Raw genomic sequence first — 15,542 nt, 5'->3', positions numbered from 1 at the left:
GTAACTTATTAGGAGGGTTGAGGAGCCCCAGGATATTGTGAATTGTTGTTAGAAATGAACTTAAAGCTCTGCTCTGTCACTGTTTTCAATAAGCCTGTGGCCTTGAGTCTCACATCTGTGCCATACGTGCAAGGAGATTCAAGCATCTCTGTGATGTTGTTACTTGATTTCAAAATGACTGACACACACCACAACCAAATGCGATTAAATTTAGCATGCAATATTTTCTGCACACCCCCCTGTTTTTCCCGGACAACACTCTAGCTGAGGCCGAACATTTGTTAGCGCTGACTCTGAGATAGATAGATGCCCCCCCACAAAATAAAATAAAATGGGTGAGAAGCACCTGTCCCATAGATCCGGGCCTGTCTCCTCTCCTCTCATAAATATACAGTAGGTGTTGTTAAAATGGGAGTGTAGGTTATTTCTGACCAATTATATTTAAGGTCAGCAGTGTCAGTTATACATTTCCATATTATTATAATTTCTCTGTGTTTGGTTTGTGTGTTTTCCCTCTGCTAATGTAAATATTATAATAAGGTGTTTCCCATGGGATAACTGTGAACCTGCTTCACTGTAACTGACAAGTCAGGGTCAGAGGGAGAGAGAGAGAGAGAGAGAGCGAGAAGAGCGCTGGGAGGAGAGAAAAAGGGATAGAGTGGAGAGAGAGTTGAAAGAGCGGTCGGGAGAGAGGAGTGGACAGAGAATCTATGTCCTTATTCGATATGCATGTGCACTACATTGGCTAGCCAAGGCTGTTAGCTTGGACACTAGAATACAGCATAGCAGTTAGCTGTCAGACAGTGAGTCTGTCTTATCTTTCAACACAGTTCTCTTATCGAATATGAATTTACACACACATACAAAAATACACACAAGCACGCGCACACACTCTGCCCTTTGATCGTTGTCTATGAGTCAGATACCACATCCACCACCACAGCTCCCCCAAAACCAAGGGCACAGAAGTCAGTGTGTGTGTCAACTTCAAAGGTTCCTGTGAAGCATTGCTCATCCATCCTAAGACACCTGAACGCATACCGACATAGACACCAAAACACACACAAAGGCATAAGCACACACTCCCATGGAATGACTGACCTCTATGAGAACGTCAACAGCGCAGTATTCAAACCTGTCAGTCATACACACACATGCAATGTAGTAAAAATGTGGTACGTGTTTTAATCACTTAATAAATAATCAACCAAATTCTTATTAGTGAAAACACTATAACTAATTGGTAGGTCTAACTTTACCAGTGACTTCTGTGAACTTTCATTATCCTCCCTCCTAATGAGGGAAATTCGAAAATATCTTAAAGATATGTGGGTTTTTTGGTAACAGAATGACAACACAAGGCAATATTTTTCTTACATTTACAGAAGGCCAATCATTTCTGCAAAACTAAATACACATGTTGATACTATTTGGCAGGGGTCTTTACTTCAAGACTATTGTTTTTGATGTATTTCTAAAACCTTTTAAGACTTTTTCTGCTAGATATTTTCTAAGATCCCATTTGACCAGAAATCAAAGCCTTTGCTTATTCCACATTTGTAGGATGGAAAGTTGTTGAAGAATATATATATATATATATATATAAAGTGCATTTGGAAAGTATTCAGACCCCTTGATTTTTTTCCCACATGGTGTTACGTTAAAGCATTAATCTAAAATGGATTCAATGTAATTTACACACAATACCCCATAATGACAAAATGAAAACAGGTTTTTAGAATTTTTTTACAAATGTATTAAAAATAAAAAAACGGAATACCTTATTTACATAGGTATTCAGACCCTTTGCTATGAGACTTGAAATTGAGCTCAGTTGCATCCTGTTTCCATTGATCATTCTTGAGATGTCTCACGCTGTATAATGATATGAGACGGGCGCAGGAATACGTAATAGGGTTTTTATTTCTCCACCCAGACTAAAGTGCATCATGAAAACGACGGGGACGAAGCCCAAAACAAACACATGTGTATATATAACACAGGGATGTAACCCAAACAAAAGAGTGAGGTGTAAACAGGGGACGAGACTCATAATAACAAGTGCACAATAACACGTACCACGAAAGCCAATACAACAGAGTACAGGTGGACAGACCAATGGACATGGGACAATAATCGACAAGGACAATGCGGAAAAGAGGGCACATATATACAATTACTAATCAGGGGGAATGGGAACCAAGTGTGAGTAATGAGAGAAGACAGTCCGGAGTTGGTGGTAATGAATCCAGTTCAGTGATGCCTAGAAGGCCGGTGACATAGACCTCCGGAGCTGGTGAACGGAATGATCAGCAGTACCGGGGGGGATCCGTGACAATATGTATCTACAACTTGATTGGAGTCCACCTGTGGTCCAATCAAGATTGGACATGATTTGGAAAGGTTATACCCCTCACTCTATAAGGTCCCACAGTTGACAGTGCATGTCAGAGCACAAACCAAGCCATGAGGTCAAAGGAATTGTCAGTAGAGCTTTGTGTCGAGGCAAAGAACTGGGGAAGGGTACCAAAAACTATCTGCTCATTGAAGGTCCCCAAGAACATAGTGCCCTCCATCATTCTTAAATGGAAGAAGTTTGGAACCACCAAGACTCTTCCTAGAGCTGGACGCCCGGCCAAACTGAGCAATCTGGGGAAAAGGAATGGCCTTACTGAAGAGCTCAGTGATGAGGTTTTGATGTTGGTGTGCTGTGACTTTTTTAATCCACACATAGTGTTGTGTGTTCCTTCCAAACAACTCAACAGTAGGTTCATCTGTCCACAGAATATTTTGCCAGTAGCACTGCGGAACATCCAGGTGCACTTTTGCAAACTTCAGACGTGCAGCAATGTTGTTGTTTTTGGACAGCAGTGGCTTCTTCCGTGATGTCCTCCCATGAACACCATTCTTGTTTAGTGTTTTACATATCGTAGACTTTTCAACAGAGATGTTAGCATGTTCCAGAGATTTCTGTAAGTCTTTAGTTGACACTCTAGGATTTTTCTTAACCTCATTGAGCATTTTGCGCTGTGCTCTTGCAGTCATCTTTGCAGTATGGCCACTCCTAGGGAGAGTAGCAACAGTGCTGAACTTTCTCCATTTATAGACAATTTGTCTTACCATGGACTGATGAACATCAAGGCTTTTAGAGATACTTTTGTAACCCTTTCCAGCTTTATGTAAGTCAACAATTCTTAATCTTAGGTCTTCTGAGATCTATTTTGTTCAAGGCATGGTTCACATCAGGCAATGCTTCTTGTGAATAGCAAACTCAAATTTTGTGAGTGTATTTTATAGGGCAAGGCAGCTCTAACCAACATCTCCAATCTCATCTCTTTGATTGGACTCCAGGCTAGCTGACTCCTGAATCCAATTAGCTTTTGGAGAAGTCATTAGCCTAGGTGTTCACATACTTTTTCCAACCTACACTGTAAATGTTTAAATTATGTATTCAATATAGACAAGAAAAATACTATAATTTGCGTGCTTTTAGTTTAAGCACACTATGTTTGTCTATTGTTGTGACTAAGATGAAGATCAGATCAAATTTGATGGACAATTTATGCAGAAATCCAGGTAATTCCAAAGGGTTCACATGCTTTTATTTTGCCACTGTAGGTCCTGTATTTCAGGAAGCTTGGCCCCAGTCATGTACTAGGCCATACGCACTATCCTCTGTAGTGCCTTACGTTCAGATATCGAGCACATAGCATACGAGGCGGTGATGCAACCGGGTCAGGATGCTCTCGATGGTGCAGCTGTTTAACTTTTTGAGCATCTGGGGACCCATCCCCCTCTCCTGAAGGGGAAAAGGTGTTGTCATGCCCTCTTCACAAGTGTCTTGGTGTGTTTGGACCATGATAGTTTGTTGGTGATGTGGACACCAAGGAACTTGAAACTCTCGACCCACTCCACTTCAGTCCCTTCGATGTTAATAGGGGCCTGTTCGGCTCTCCTTTTCCTATAGTCCACAATCAGCTCCTTTGTCTTGCACACATTGAGAGGGAGGTTGTTGTTCTGGCCCCACACTGCCAGGTCTCTGACCTCCTCCTTAAAGGCTGTATCATCATTGTCAGTGATCAGGCCTACCACTGTGTCATCAGCCAACTTAATGAGTCATGATTGTTGGAGTCATGCTTTCCCACACAGTCGTGGGTGAACAGGGAGTACATGAGGGGACAAAGCACACACACCTGAAGGGCCCCAGTGTTGAGCATCAGCGTGGAATATGTGTTGTTGCCTACCCTTACCACCTGGGTGCGGCCTGTCAGGAAGTCCAGTATCCAGTTGCAGAAGGAGGTGTTTAGTCCCAGGGTTCTTAGCTTAGTGATGAGCTTTGTGGGCACTATGATGTTGAATGCTGAGCTGTAGTCAATGAACAGCACTGTCACATAGGTGTCCCTTTTGTCCAGGTGGGAAAGGGCAGTGTGAAGTGCAATAGAGATTGCGTCATCTGTGGATCTGTTGGGTCGGTGTGCGAATTGGAGCGGGTCTAGGGTTTCTGGCATGATGGTGTTGGTGTGAGCCATGACCAGCCTTTCAAAGCACTTCATGGCTACTGTTGTGATGCTATGGGGCGGTAATAATTCAGGCAGGTTACCTTCGCTTTCTTGGGCACAGTGCTATGGTGGTCTGTTTGAAACGTGTAGGTATTACAGAGGGAGAGGTTGAAAATGTCAGTGAAGACAATTGCCAATGTGGAATCATGTAGTAAGCAAACATACGGAACATATGGAATCATATAGTAACCAAAAAAGTGTTAAACACATCAAAATATATTTGAGATTTGAGATTTTTCAAAGTAGCCACCTTTTGCCTTGATGACAACTTTGCACACTCTTGGCATTCTCTCAACCAGCTTTTTATTTTACCTTTATTTWACTAGGCAAGTCAGTTTAGAACAAATTCTTATTTTACAATGACGGCCTACCCCGGCCAAACCCTCCCCTAACCCAGACAACGCTGTGCCAATTGTGCACCGCCCTATGGGACTCCCGATCACAGCTGGTTGTGATACAGCCCGGGATCAAATCAGGGTCTGTAGTGACGCCTCTAGCACTGAGATGCAGTACTTTAGACCACTGCACCACTCGGGAGCTTCATCAGGTAGTCAAATGGAATGCATTTCAATTAACAAGTGTGCCTTGTTAAAAGTTAATTATCGCAGCARTCTGCAGCGATATGCCATTCCATCTGGTTTGCGTTATGTGGGACTATCATTTGATTTTGAATAAGACAATGACCCAAAACACACCTCCAGGCTGTGTAAGGGCTATTTGACCAAGGAGAGTGATGGAGTGTTGCATCAAATCACCCGACCTCAACCCAATTAAGATGGTTTGGGATGAGTTGGACCGCAGAGTGAAGGAAAAGCAGCCAACAAGTGCTCAGCATATGTTGGAACTCCTACAAGATGGTTGGAAAATACATTTAGATTTGTTTAACACTTTTTTGCTTACTACATGGTTCCATATGTGTTCTTTCATAGTTTTGATGTCTTCACTATTATTCTATAATGTAGYAAATTGTAAAAAATAAAGAAAAAGCCTTGAATGAGTAGGTGTGTCCAAACTTTTGACTGATATTGTACACATAGTGTATGAAAATGCTGCATGTCATGTTTCAAAATCGATATCTATCTTACCTCTATATTGTTTATGTCCTCCGGATTTGAGAAGACGAGTTCAATGGTAAGCCTATSAGGTAGCCTTAATTCTCGCACAGCATCTAGCCTAGCTTGCTCAATGCTATTTCACTGATTTATGACCACTTTTTTTCTCTGGCCTCCATTGATTTAGTCACCTTTTTTTTGACCATCCTACAATGGGAAAAACGCCAATAAATGTTGAACGAATTATGATAGAGCCATGACGTTTTGGCCATTGGTTTTCTTAGAGTATTATCTACACAATTACCCATTGGTCAAAATATGTGTTTTTGATTGAACACCCTATACCAAGCTAGGAAGCTGATGTCATATAGAAATATGTGTTTTTCATGTTAATGGTAGGGCAGAAAGAAATAGTGTACTGCTTTTGACCAGGGTCCATATGGCTCTGGTCAAACGTAGTGCACAATATAGGGAATAAGGTGCCATTTAGGACATAAAATTGAAAATAACTCTAATTAGAATCGAGGAAGACCGGATGAGGGAAATATTCACAACTGAGAAAGGCCCTTTTGAGTTTCTCTTTTGAGTTTCTCTTTTGAGTTTCTCTTTTGAGTGCACAGCGGCGACTTTGAACGTCCTTGGTGTTTTTTTTAATGGGCATCGAGACAAAACTGGAAGATATCAACAGGACATTCATGCTCGGCTCACTTTCCCTTCCCTTCCCCGTGAGAGACTGAAAATGTAAAGCAAATAATGATCTCTGTGAGTTTCTTTTTCCACTGGCTACCTATGCCTGCGGAGGTGTCTGGCACTCTACAGTACAAAGCAGACAGCTACTGTTTGGCCTTGGCTAACATCGTCTCTCTTACATAGCCTCATTCGCAATGCAACGAAAGACCGCTTACTTTGTCTTGAGGTAACATGTGAATGCGATGTAGTTTTTATCCAGCCTTCCATTATCATTGGCTTGTGTCAAAGTCAATTATTTTCCTTCTCAAATCAATTGGAGAGGACTTTGAGAATGGATGGTAGGTTGGGATTGAGACTCTTCAACAGTCAACAGCAAAAAGTAGTTGCTGGGTAGATAATCAATATCCATTGTAATTCAAAACAACTGATTCACCTTATTTTAGAACTACAGAAAACAATAATATCTCCCATAAAATAGCCGTACAATATGATTATAATGCTTACTGTAAGTACTATAGTGGGTGGTTCCAATGGCTTAGTGTGGTTAGAGCATGATGCTGGCAATATTAGGGTTGTGGGTTTGATTCCTGCATAGGCCGCGTATGTACAAAACATTATGGTCACCTGCTATTTCCATTACATAGACTGACCAGGTGAAAGCTATGATCCCTTATTGATGTCACTTGTTAAATTCACTTCAATCAACTGCAAAGCTGCTGGGTTTTTCAGGCACACACTGCTGGATTTTTCATGCTCAACAGTTTCCCGTGTGTATCAAGAATGGTCCACCACCCAAAGGACATCCAGCCAACTTGACACAACTGTGGAAAGCATTGGAGTCAACATGGGCCAGCATCCCTGTGGAACGCTTTCGACACCTTGCAGAGTCCACGTCCTGACGAATGGAGGCTGTTCTGAGGGCAAAAGTTGGCGGTGCAACCCAATATTACGAAGGTGTCCATAATGTTTTGTACACTCGGTGTATGTGTCACTGTCTTTAAGTTCCTTCGGTTGAAAAGCTAAAATGGCGATATTACGATGAGTGCTTGTCATTTGCCCGTGTGTGTGCATGTAGGTCAAGACTGGCTGATTTCCATACCACCTGTCAGATGACTGGTCACTCCATCAACAGCTGTCCCCATGATAACTACCACGGCTGTCTAATGGCCTACGTAGGCCTCGTTGGTGAGTACATACACGCGCTCTCTCGCAACTCAATCACTAAAGAAAACGCCATACCTTACCATAACTGCAGATACAGAGATATGACATGGCTTGCCATTTTAAATATGGCATGTGGGGCCGTCTGAAGATCATGAAGTGTTCCACGTCATCTTCTGTATGTTAGTAAAACTGGGAGAAATTAAAACCGAAACGAACCTTGAATTCTTTTGTTCAATTTAGGCATTGGAGTTATTCTTTGGCATTAATTCCGAGTGGTTACGGTTAGAGTTAAGGTTTGGGATAGGTTTAAAACAGAAAAAAAATACAACTAAACGATTGCCTAGCACTGGGATTGAGAACGCGATGCTCGGTTGAAGACCATTCTCAACCCTATCCCCAAAGGCCTAGCTTGTCGCAAGCCTACTAGATGGTATTAGGGGCTCGCGGTGCCCCTAGTGGATGGTAGGAAATTGCTATGTAAATTAAATGTCACCCCGTGCCATAATTTCACCATTTCAAATATGCCTACATATGCCGTAGTCCACTAGAGTTTGGCTTCCTCTATCCATTTAACAGCAATTTGCTGTAGGGTTTTCTATCCCAACAGAAGCGTTCTTCAAACGTACTCTCGGTTCTGAATATTGTCTACTCCCCCCCTCTGTCCAGGGTCTGATGTGACTCCTAACTACATGGACAGCAGTCCCAGTAACAGCACCATCTCTCCCTGGTGCTCCTGCAGAGGGACTGGCAACCAGGAAAATGAGTGTGACGCCTTCCTCAGAGACTTCACACACAACACCTGCCTCAGTGAGTGGAATGCAAGTGTGTGTGTGTGTGTGTGTGGTGTGTGTGTTGTGTCCCTCTGTGTTTCTTTTTCTAACAGTGACCTAGCTGTAATACCTGCACTCCATCTTTGCCTCTCTCTTCTTTCTTCTTCTCTCTCTCTCCTGCCTGTTTCTATAGAGAATTCCATCCAGGCGTTTGGCTATGGATCAGAGGGGAGTGTACTTCCCGTCACGGAGTCTTTGGCCACGCCCTTTCCTCCCATACAGCCACCCCTCAACTCTAAGCCCGCTCCCTCTCTCCAAGCCAATGACATCAAGCCTCTGGATAGCGCTTGTGTTTTCTCAACCTGTGCCAACCTTAAGGTGTGTGTGTGTGTGCCTGTGTGTGCGTGTCAATGGTTATCAATAGTGACGTTAGTTCATGTGACGTATCTATTTTCATAGTGTATAGGGAGCATCATGTATAAATTATTTAATCATCCGACACTTGACCGGCTGAGGAAATATCTAGTCCTGACGTTCTAAATATTCCGTAACTGGGATGGAGGCTGGAGGGGAAATACACACACGGACAGAATACATCGGGGTAACTGTGAGATGGATGGAAATATTCATGCTGTGTGTTCATGGATGAGTGTGTGTGTGTGTGTGTGTGTGTGTGTGTGGCTGTGTTGTGGTTGTGTGTGGGGTGTGGTGTGTGTGTGGTGTGTGTGTGTGTGTGTGTGTGTTGTGTGTGTGTGTGTGTGTGTGTGTGTGTGTTGTGTGTGTGTGTATACTGACTGTATGTTAAACTGTCAAGGCCTGCAGTGGCAGTCTAATCCCAGGACTTCTGCTCCTGCACGGAACCCCTGACATTCAGACTGATCACGAAGAGTCCGGAGGGTGTGTGTGTGTGAGAGGTGGTTTGTTATACTAGTTATTTATCTCTCAGTTCTCTGCTCTCTATTATCTCTTGATTTCCTGGCCATGAAAGAGTCTCCTGTTCTGAGAGGAGATATAGATCTGATTGGCTCTCCCACCCTGGAGACGGCAGGGATATGCTAATGAGACCCAGAGAGGGGCTGATGGGAGATAACTGCAGACTTTGGCGAGAGAGAGTGTGTTGGTGTGTGTTGTGACACACACTGTCCCTCGCAGTGTGAGAGTTAATCACAGTCTTCATTCTCTCCTCCTTCTGTAACTGTATTTAAAACATGAGCTGAATGTGAGATTCATCTGCAATATATGTGTGTATGTGTGTGTTGTTGCTTATGCTGTGTGTATGTTGATGCTGATGGTGTGTTTTTTTCCAGGATGGAGGACAAAAGTGCATTCCTTCCAATGACTTCGAGTGTGAAGAGGTGAGATGAGTGTTTGCGATTTGTGTGTGTGTGTGTTGTGTGTGTGTGTTGTGGTGTGTTGTGTGTGTGTGTGTTGGTGGGTGTGTGTTGTGTGGTTGTGGTGTGTTGTGTGTGTGGTGTGGTGGTGTGTTGTGTGGGTGGGTGTGTGTGTGTCTCTCTTTGACTGTTGACAGAACTCATAACAGTTTGTCTGAAAGCAGCAGCCCTCCATCGCCTCCTCCCCGTAACACTGTCCATTTCGCTCTCCTCTCCACGTTCTGTCCATCTGTCATATCTGCTTTACTCTTCTCTGCATCTCCATCTACTCTGTCCATCCATCTATAAACATCTCATCACTATGTTCATCCATCCATCTATTCACTCATAACTCAATCCTGTCATGCTGCTCTTTCTCGTCTTCGCTCTCTTTTCAAAGCACATTTACATCAGATGACTAATTCGCTTTCCCTCTTTCCTCTCTCTTCTATTTACCTTTACATGACCTCTCCCCCCCCCCCCCCACCACCCCCCCCCCCCCCCCCCCCCCCTCTCTCTCTCCCGCTCAGGCGTTATTGGCCCAAGGTTCTGTGGACTCTGAGGGAGAGGAGGAGAGAGCACAGCGCTCTGCAGCAGCCTCTGGACCCCTGGGTGTGAGAGGGTGTGTGAGTGTGTATGTGGCCATGCTGGGGCTTCTGCTCCAGGCTCTGTAGCACACATACTCACCTGACCCCTAACCTATAAACCCCGTCCTCGGGGTCAGACAGGAAGCTAGAACGCCACGCACAGGAACTTCTGTGACATCCCATCCTCCACTACCATGTCAACCAAAACAACAACAACAACATCAATAGAAGAGCCGAGAGAAGAAGAGAGCAGAGGATAAGAGAGGAGCAAAGTGAGAATGGAGAAGTGAGGAGATGATGAGGATAAGAGAGGAGGGGAGAGAGAATAGATGGGCACTGATCCTACAGCACAGAGAGAAAGAGAACAATAGAGAGAACATGAGACAGATGCTGGATCGACTGAAGGATGTTTTGATGGATCACCAGAGAGACTTGAGCCTCTGATTCTGTCCTATTCTCCTACCCGAAACATTGAGGACTGAGTTCTACATTACCATACTTTGTATTGATGCGTTTTTCTGAGTGCATGGACACTTTGGCTGAGCTGGCAGTTCTGATGTCTTAACTGGTAGAGAGTACAATGAGCTTGTGAAGTGTGCTGCCAACAGACGCACTTGTTAAAATAATCTAATTGGAGACTGCACCTCCAGAAATTCATGCTCATACACATTTTAAAAGAGACTGTAAACCTCATGTGCGGAGAATGGGACAGAGCAACAATCAAGGAGAGGACTAATGATCTAGAGCCAGTGACTATATACTTTGATTGAATGAACTATACTGACATTGGACCGGACAGTACTGACTCTATTGTGATTGGAGCAGAAAGTCCAGAGAGGCAGGACTGTTCCTCTGTCTCTTACCTCAGTAATGCACACCACCTTCACACACACACAGACACAAATCACAACGCTGCATCTCTCTCTCTCTCGCTCCCTATAGTCCTCACTGCCTGGTAGACAGGGTTAACACACATGTGTGAACACACATTCAAATATATACACACACACACACATACATATATATACACATACAGCTGAAGTCGGAAGTTTACATACACTTCGGTTAGAGTGATTAAAACTCGTTTTTCAACAACTCCACACATTTCTTGTTAACAAACTATAGTTTTGGRAAGTCAGTTAGGACATCTACTTTGTGCATGACACAAGTCATTTTTCCAACAATTGTTTACAGACAGATTATTTCACTTATAATTCACTGTATCACAATTCCAGTGGGTCAGATGTTTACATACACTAAGTTGACTGTGCCTTTAAACAGCTTGGAGAATGCCAGAAAATGATGCCATGGCTTTAGAATCTTCTGATAGGCTAATTGACATCATTTGAGTCAATTGGAGGAGTACCTGTGGATGTATTTCAAGGCCTACCTTCAAACTCAGTGCCTCTTTGCTTGACATCATGGGAAAATCAAAATAAATCAGCCAAGACCTCAGAATTTTTTTTTAGACCTCCACAAGTCTGGTTCATCCTTAGGAGCAATTTCCAAATGCCTGAAGGTACCACGTTCATCTGTACAAACAATAGATGCAAGTATAAACAACCATGGGACCACGCAGCCTTCATACCGCTCAGAAGGAGACACGTTCTGTCTCCTAGAGCATGAACTACTTTGTGTGAAAAGTGCAAATCAACCCGAACAACATCAAAGGACTTGTGAAAATGCTGAGGAAAAGGTACAAAAGTATCTATATCCACAGTAAAACAAGTCCTATATTGACATAACTGAAAGGCCGCTCAGCAAGGAAGAAGCCACTGCCCAAAACCGCCTAAAAAAGCCGAGACTACGGTTTGCAACTCTCATGTGACAAAGATGTACATTTTGGAAGAAATGTCCTCTGGTCTGATGAAACAAAAATAGAACTGTTTGGCCATAATGACCATCATTGTGTTTTGAGGAAAAAGGGGGAGGCTTGCAAGCCGAAGAACACCATCCCAACCCGTGAAGCACGGGGGTGGCAGCATCATGTTGTGGGMGTGCTTTGCTGCAGGAGGGACTGGTGCACTTCACAAAATAGATGGCATCATGAGGGAGGAAAATTATGTGGATATATTGAAGCAACATCTCAAGACATCAGTCAAGAAGTTAAAACTTGGTCACAAATAGGTCTTCCAAATGGACAATGACCCTAAGCATACTTCCAAAGTTGTGGTAAAATGGCCTAAAATTTTCTTAGGGATAGCCCCCTTTTTTAAATTTTCGCCTAAATGACATACCCAAATCTAACTGCCTGTAGCTCAGGCCCTGAAGCAAGGATATGCATATTCTTGGTACCATTCGAAAGTAAACACTTTGAAGTTGTGGAATTGTGAATTGAATGTAGGAAAGAGAATATAACACAATAGATCTGGTAGAAGAAAATACAAAGAAAAAACACAATATTTGAAATGCAAGAGATAGGTCCCAGTTCCAGCCATCACTCTGGTTGTAATTCCAATAGTGTCGACAAGAGAGCAGCAGTGTAGTTGCAAAGTTTCAGACGGATAACGTGAAGTATGAGCGAGCTACATGACATTTAGTGTGAAGTCACCCAGGTACATTTGGGCAAATCGTGAAAGAGACATTTGAATGTCTGTATACTTGGCTTGGACTTTGATTTAGCTTTTCCAGTATTAGTAGCTATATTATATAAGTTCAACATTTGCAAAACAACCAGTTTTCATAACTTCATAACTCTGAATATTCTTATAATTTTTGTTCAAAAGGAAAAGGCATGCTGTCGTACAAGGTTAGTAGCTACATTTTACGACATATACAGGGTTTCCGGATACTCCCGTAAAGCCCAGCTCATTGGCTATCTAGCTAGCTTTGTTTGACCCCGATTGGTGCTTATTTGACAAAGTTAGTCGTTCAAGTGAAGACCGCCCGCGTCATCGGCGTGCCATGAAGGCGTCGCTCTCTGACCAAATATGGTGTCCTATAGGATATACTACACCCCTAATGATATAGTGAAGTCTGGTTACGTTCTAGGATCTCTGAGGAATACATAAACGTGATTTGGCTGGTTGAAACAACGTTTAGGGTTAGATTTTCACAGATTCCTTTCTTTGGAATGGAAATACAAAATCGATCGTGCATGCTATTTGGACCTTTTTAGGATATGAAAAGGATTTTATCTAACAAACGACACTTCCTGTTATCTCTGGGAACCTTTGGATGATAAATCAGAACAAGATTTCAGAATGTAAGTACACATTTCACCTTCAGAGGTGAATTTATCAACTATGTGGTGAAAAAAGGTGTGTTGTGTTAAGAGCTCTCTCAAACAATAGCATGGCATTTTTTTCACAGTAATAGCTACTGCAAATTGGACAGTGCAGTTATATTAACAAAAACTGTAAGCTTTCAGCCAGATATAAGACACTTATATGTATCGACAATTGCTGCTTACTCTAAAATCTGCGATCATGATGCAAGGCGCTGCATGATTGTAACAACTGTCCGTTGATGGGACCCTCATCCTAATTAAGGACAACAAAGTCACAGGTATTGGAGTGGCATACAAGCCCATGATCAATCCTATAGAACATTTGTGGGCAGACTGAAAAAGTGTGTGACGAGCAAGAGTAGCAACAAACCTGGTGCTCCAGTTACTCCAGCTCTGGTCACGAGAGGAATGGGTAAAATTCACCCCTAACTTATTGTGGGAAGCTTGTGGAAGGCTACCTGAAATGTTGTGACCCACGTTTAAACGATTTAATAGCATATGCTACCAAAACGTAATTGACGTGTCCTTTGTACAACTTCTGACCCGATGGGGAATGTGATGAAAGAAATAACGCTGAATAGTAAAGTAATATCTCCTACTATTATTCTGACATTTCACATTCTTAAAATAAAGTGGTGATCCTAACTGACCTAAAACAGGGAATTTTTACTAGGATTAAATGTCAGGAATTGTGAAAAACGGAGTTTAAATGTATTTGGCTAAGGTGTATGTAAACTTCCGACTTCAACTGTGCGTACATGCATACACACACACACACACACACACGTGCATAAACACCATCTGAATGACACCTTGCAGACACTATTGTAAGTTGAAGTGGTTTTCTATCTCAGTTGTGTTGTTGAGAACTGCTAAAGGAAAATGGAGTCGATGTAAAAACATGATAAAAAAAAAAAAAGTCTCACTTCACAACTGTGTGCGGCAGTTTGAGTGTATACATTTGTATTATATAGCTGTGTGTGTGTGTGTGTGTGTGTGTGTGTGCCTGCGTGCATCCGTCCGTGTGAGCGTGAGTGCGTGTGTGTATTATAATTGTGTGTAATATACCTCTGAGACTGTGGAGTATTTTTCTATGTTGGAGACGCGGAACGCGGACGTGACACACACTTGTTGGGTGTAACACAACTGTTGCTATGGAGACTGGTGGTGCCAACACTCATTTGTGTCAGGTCTTATTGTACTTGTCATCTTTTATTTTCCTGCCGGGAGACAGAGGGAAAAAAGAGAGGAGGAGAGAAGAAGAAGAAGGAGAGAGAACATGAGAGAAGTTAGAGGAGGAGGAGAAAGGAGATGAGCGGAGGCTTATAACGTGCAGGTTTCTATGTAAGCTTTAACGGAATTACAGCAGTGTATATGAAATATGTGTCTAGAGGCCTCAATAAAAACCTCTGTAACATTGCCTGAGTTCTCTGTGTGTTTGGCTGAAGAAGTCATGTGATCTGTCTGTTTGCGTTTTCCTACTTCAAATCAGCAATGGTTTTATTTAGTACAAATACTATATTCAACTTACGCAATAAGGCCCGATGGGGGGTGGTATATGTCCAATATGCTACAGCGAAGGGCTGTTCTTAGGCTTGATGCAACCGTGATATACCACGGCTGTCAGCCAATCCGCATTTAGGGCTCGCACCAGCCAGTTTATAATATGTTATAACTAGTGTAGTATTACTATATTTATATACTATGGTATTCACTTTTGTGTTTTTGCAGACATTACTGTAGTATTTACTATAGTGTTTATGTTTTATTATCTTTGACATAGAAGTGGGTGTTTTCTTCTTGAATCCTACTGGACACATACTAAAAGAGCACATTTTCCATAACCTGTAAGTAAGTATGAATGGCTAGGTTCAGAGCTTCTGCTCTTTTCTATAACCTGTAGGTGGGTAGGACTGGAGCTGGGATAGTTCAAGCTTCTGCTCTTTTCTATAACCTGTAGGTGGTATGACTGGAGCTGGATAGTCAGAGCTTTCTGCTTTCTTAACTGTAGGTGGTATGACTGGAGTGGGATAGGATAGCAGTTTCTGCCTCTTTTCTATAACTGTAGGTGGGTATGCCTGGAGCCTGGAATAGTTCAAGTTTGCTCTTTTCTTACCTGTT

At 42.6% G+C, this 15,542-nt stretch overlaps 1 protein-coding gene across 1 annotated transcript in view; it reads left to right on the top strand.

The window, feature by feature from the left end:
• The window catches only part of LOC111964492 (GDNF family receptor alpha-2), a 64,466-nt gene extending 52,733 nt beyond the window's left edge, over positions 1-11,733 (top strand). The window contains exons 5-9 of the mRNA XM_023988381.2: positions 7,377-7,486; positions 8,132-8,272; positions 8,429-8,613; positions 9,543-9,590; positions 10,136-11,733. Of these exons, the coding sequence (XP_023844149.2) occupies positions 7,377-7,486; positions 8,132-8,272; positions 8,429-8,613; positions 9,543-9,590; positions 10,136-10,279 (628 nt within the window). The 3' untranslated portion in view covers positions 10,280-11,733. The remainder of the gene's footprint in view (positions 1-7,376; positions 7,487-8,131; positions 8,273-8,428; positions 8,614-9,542; positions 9,591-10,135) is intronic.
• Positions 11,734-15,542: the final 3,809 nt, after the last annotated feature.

Source organism: Salvelinus sp. IW2-2015, linkage group LG5, assembly GCF_002910315.2.
Source record: "Salvelinus sp. IW2-2015 linkage group LG5, ASM291031v2, whole genome shotgun sequence".
Lineage (NCBI taxonomy): Eukaryota > Metazoa > Chordata > Actinopteri > Salmoniformes > Salmonidae > Salvelinus > Salvelinus sp. IW2-2015.
The sequence above is the reverse complement of the archived record's forward strand: the minus strand, read 5'-3'. Positions and strand labels throughout refer to the sequence as shown.